Source organism: Penaeus vannamei, unplaced genomic scaffold, assembly GCF_042767895.1.
Source record: "Penaeus vannamei isolate JL-2024 unplaced genomic scaffold, ASM4276789v1 unanchor1716, whole genome shotgun sequence".
Lineage (NCBI taxonomy): Eukaryota > Metazoa > Arthropoda > Malacostraca > Decapoda > Penaeidae > Penaeus > Penaeus vannamei.
In genome coordinates this window covers 1-5,005 of record NW_027214716.1, presented here as the reverse complement: position 1 = coordinate 5,005, position 5,005 = coordinate 1, and the positions used below count along the sequence as shown (strand labels likewise).

Genomic DNA, 5,005 nt, shown 5'->3' with positions numbered 1-5,005 from the left:
ATATATATTTGCTTTCCTTCGACATCTAGATAAGAAATCATGGACGGGATTAGGTTAGTTATGTCAACATTCTCTTATTTAGTCTATGAATTGGTGTTTTTTTTCATGTACGTGTGTGTACTTTGTGCTTGTGTGTTTGTATGCGTTTATATATATACATGCATAGTAATAAGTACGTACATATAGGTATATATGTGTATTTGTATGTATGTGTGTGTGCACTTGTTCTTATTTAAGTGTGTGTGTGTATGTATATATGTGTATGCGTGTGCGTGTATGTATATATGTGTATGCGTGTGTGTGTGCATGTATGTGTCTGTGTGTGTGTTTGTGTGAGTGCGCGTATGCATGCGTATGTGTAGCATTTGACTTACAAAGTATTACGACACACGAACATACAAACTTATCGGCAGAGGCTTCAGAGAATCTAGAACATTCTTGAACAATAGTACAGCCATCACTGTTCATGGAATGTTCAGGCCTCAGAAGAATCAGATATTGTTCTTTGACGGTATTAGTAGTAATAGTAGTAGTGTTAGTATTTGCAGCAGCAGTAGTTGCAATAGTAGTAGGATTGTAGGATTGTAGTAGTAGTAGTAGTAGTAACATTAGTTGTAGTAACAGTAGTAGTAGCAATAGTAGTAGTAATAGTAGTTGTAGTAACAGTAACAGTAGTATTGGTAGTAGTAATAGTAGTAATAGTAGCTGTAGCAGCAGTAGTAGTATTAATTGTAGTAGTAGTAATAGTTGTAGTAGTAGTTGTAACAGTTGTAGTAGTAATAGTAATAGTAGTAACAGTTGCAATAGTAACTGAAGTAGTAGTAATAAAAGTAGTTGTAGCAACAGTAGTAGTACCAAGTAGATCTCACTGCATTCGAAATCATGGACAATATCACACGGTCTATAAGAAACACGAGACAGCGACACGAATATTAAATCAATCAGTCAGCTTTTCATCCATGGAAGGTGGTGGCAGATATACAGACATACAGAATGATAAAAAGGACTAAATACTATATATATATATATAACACTGATGGGGACGGTGGGAAATCCCTCTCGTCTGCCCATCTTTTTAAATCGTTTTAGGGGCGTTTTTCTTTCGCTTTAGGTTAGAAATAAGACTCACAGGTGTAACGGATTTTTGTTCAATTTCAAGAATGACAAATTACCAGTGGCAGATTTGTTTATATTGTGCGAGAACCAATGCATAATCGCATATAGAGACATGCATATACACTGAAATAAATGTTTATCAAATATACATACATTTATTTATCTATCTATACGGCAGATATGCATGTTTAGACATAAATATACATTTATTTCAGAGTATATGTATGTCCGTATAATGAATGTTAATTAGGTCGGACCTTACACAGTTTTAACAAACTGGCCGCTAGTATGTGTAGTAATATGTCACCGTCCTTCTACTTTACGCCAAATAGGCCTCTCTACTCACATATACTCTCAAATCTAAGAACTTGATCGGACTTTTATCGGTGTGAACTCTGATGACGTCACTAGACGGAGGGGGTCACGTGACTAGAGCCACCTGGCGGCCGCCATCTCGCCCAGGAACGTGACGCTGGCGGCGCCGAGGCCCAGGGCCGCCAGCATCAGCGGGCCCTGAAGGTGGACGATCGTCAGGGCCTGGGGAGAGTTTCCGCTCGGCTCCGGTGGCTTCTCGGCGTCCTGCTGGCCGTCTGCTTGGCCCTCCTGCTGGCGTCTCTCCCGCAGGATCCTCTGCTGCCTCTCCCGACCCTCCTTCCTGGCTTTCTCCATCAGGTCCCGACTCCACTTCTCGTACAGGCCGGCCTTGGGGGCGAGGCGGAGGGGCAAGGGTTATGTCTTTGGGGATCGCTCTCTGTCTATTTATCTATCTATCTATTATTTATTTATCTGGCTATCTATCTTTCCCTATCTCTGTTTATCTATCTGGATCTCCCTTCCTCTCAATCTTTCTCTTCGTCTCTATCTTCCTCTCTCTCTCTTGATTACTCTTTTTCTCCCAGTAGTGGTTGTAATGGTAGTAGTAATAGTAGTTGTTATCCAGATGTCTCTCACCTCCTTGGTGGCCATGAAACGGCGATCAAGGTATGTCTAGCACTTTCTATCTGTTTGGATCTCTCCTTCCCCTTTCTAGCATCTTCCTTTCCTCCCTCCCTCCCTGTCCTTCTCCTCTCCCTCCTTCCCTCCTTCTCTCCTTCCCTCCTTCTCTCCCTCTCTCCCTCCTTCTCTCCCCCCCTCCCCCTCTCTTTCTCTTCTGCTCTCCCTCCCTCCCTCCCTCTCTCCTTCCCTTCCTCCCTCCCTCTCTTTCTCCTCTCCTTCCCTCTCTTTCATCTCCCTCCCTCCCTCTCTCTCTCCTTCTCTCCCTCCCTCCCTCCTCTCCTTCCTTTCCTCCCTCCCTCCCTCCCCCTCTCCCCCCTCTCCCCCCCTCCCTTCCCCCCCGCCGCCCACCTCCTTGACGGCCATGATGCAGCGGTCGAGGCGGGCCTTGTAGGGGGCGTCGTGCGGCACGGGCCAGGCGGAGAGGCCGGGGAACACGCTCTCGCGCCCCAAGTACAGCCGGGTCGACCCGTCCGCCCGCGTGAAGCCCTCGGCCACCACGAGCTCGAGGTACCGCCGGGCCTGGATGTGCGCCTGCCTGGGGTGGGTGGGAGAGGGAGAGGGGGAGAGGAGGGGGTTAGACTCTGTTTGGTTGGGTGGGTAGGGTGGGAGAGGGGGAGGGGGGGAGGAGGGGGTTAGACTCTGTTTGGTTGGGTGGGTAGGGTGGGAGTTAAGAAAGTGGGGGCGTTGGTAGTTAATTAAAGGGGGTTAAACTGTCTGGTAGGGTGGTAGGTGGGAGGACGAGGGGGGGTTAGACTCTGTCTGATAGAGTGGGTAGGTTGGTCGTTAAGAAAAGGGGGTTAAACTGTCTGGTACTTTGTGTAGGTTGTTTAGTAGTTGGTATATGGGGTGGGGGGTAGTCTCAAGGGGGTGGTCTGGTAGGGCGGGAGATACAGGATGAATAACAAATACCAAAATGGACGATACCAATTAAGGCAGCCGCACTACATATACCGAGGAAAATATGATAGACTTATTGACTTGTGTTCGTACATGTCGGGGAAGTTAAAAAAAAAATTGTGGGGACCTCACTGGTTGTGCTTTAATTCAAATTCAAACCTCGATGTTCTTGATTAGTTCTTGGTTAGGAAAAGCGGGTAATTAACTGGCGTGAAAATATGGCAGAGCAATACACACATATACACGTGTGTGTGTATGTTTATGTGTGTGTGTGTGTGTGTGTGTGTGTGTGTGTGTGTGTGTGTGTGTGTGTGTGTGTGTGTGTGTGTGTGTGTGTGTGTGTGTGTGCCATGTGTGTGTAAGCGTGTGCGTGCCTGTGTGTGTGCCCATATGCGTGTGCGTGTGTGTGTGTGTGTGTCATGTGTGTGTAAGCGTCTGCGTCTGCGTGTGTGTGTTCCCATATGCGTGTGCGTGCTTGTGTCTGTGTGCCATGTGTGCGTCTCCGTCTGCGTCTGCGTGTGTGTGTGTCCGTAAATAATCGTACAGAATATCCCACCTGTTTTCGCTGGCTTGTCTGAGACCTTCCTCGGCCGAAGGAACAATCTCCATGATGCGAGCGAGAGTACGAAAGACCTCGGAGTCGGACTGCATGTAGAAGTCGCGGAACTGGGCGCCGTAGGTAGGCATGGTCACCCTGGGGTAAGGATGGAGAGAGAGAGAGAGAGATAAGGAGAAGGAGAGGGAGAGAGAGAGAAGGAGAGCGAGAATGAGAGGGAAGGGGAGGGAGAGCGAGAGAGAGAGATAAGGAAAGGGAGAGAGAGAGAGATAAGGAGCAGCGAGAGGAAAAAGAAAGATAAGGAGAGGGAATGGGAGAGAGAGAGAGAGAGATAAGAAGAGGGAGAGGGAGAAAGAGAGATCAGGAGAAGGAGAAAGAGAGAGAGATTAGTACAATTTCAACACCGTGATTCTCGCTTCATAACCAAACAACAAAAACATAAAACACAATAATAGATACAGCCACATTTTTTTCTTTCTTTCTTTTTAAGTAACCAGAACCACCATTGGCCAAAACACCTCTTCACAGCCTGCACAAGTTCCTGAAGATAGATAGAGTGGTCTATCCATCTACCTATCTGCCTGTCTGTTTATCTATCTTTCTATCTACCTATCAATCTATCAATCTACCTATCCACACACCTTTTGACTGCCTTGACGAGTTCCTGGAGCGTCTCCGGGCGAGGGGGGTACATGGGCAGCGTGAGGGCGGCGGTGAGGTTGCCCCTGTAGGCGGTGCCCAAGATGAAGGCGAATATCAGCCACGCCCCCAGCAGCAGGCGAGCGGCGTTGCTGTGGGAGTGCAGCTGGTTCAGGCTCTGCCCCAAGAGGGTTCCCACGACACCAAAGGCGACGCCCGTGTTCCCGCCCACGCCACGCCCATCCACGCGGCCGATCTGCAGCGAGGTTGGGCGAGAACTTGTGGTGGCGATGGTGATGGGTTTCGAAGGGTTAATATGGGAGGTTTTGAATTCTTTTGAACGAGCAAAAACACAAAAGAAAACGACTCATCGGACTGTCACTTTCTGGGAAATGTGATGTATATACCTGTTTTAATTACAGCTTCGCGCATCCATAGGAGGAATGAGGGAGAGATTGAGAGAGAGAGAGAGAGAAACAGAGACAGACAGAGAGAGCGAGAGAGAGAGAGAGAAAGAGAGCAAGAGAGAGACAGAGACAGAAACAGACAGAGAGAGCGAGAGCGAGAGAGACCAAGAGATAGAGAGAAAGAGAGCGAGAGAGAAAGACAGAGAGAGCGAGAGAGACAGAGACAGGCAGAGAGAGCGAGAGAGAGAGAGAGACAGAGACAGACAGAGAGAGCGAGAGAGACAGAGAGAAAGAGGGCGAGAGAGAACAAGAGAGAGAGAGAAAGAGAGCGAGAGAGAGAGACAGAGACAAACAGAGAGAGCGAGAGAGACAGAGACAGACAGAGAGAGCGAGA

At 47.9% G+C, this 5,005-nt stretch overlaps 1 protein-coding gene across 1 annotated transcript; it reads right to left on the bottom strand.

The window, feature by feature from the left end:
* Positions 1–1,495: 1,495 nt before the first annotated feature.
* On the bottom strand, positions 1,496–4,537 carry LOC138861154 (ionotropic receptor 21a-like; the record flags this gene model as incomplete). The annotated part of the gene is made up of 4 exons (XM_070120022.1): positions 1,496–1,818; positions 2,461–2,647; positions 3,566–3,703; positions 4,207–4,537. Coding segments are annotated over 4 exons (929 nt in total), but the record flags the coding sequence as incomplete, so codon positions are not given.
* Between the last annotated feature and the right edge of the window lie 468 nt (positions 4,538–5,005).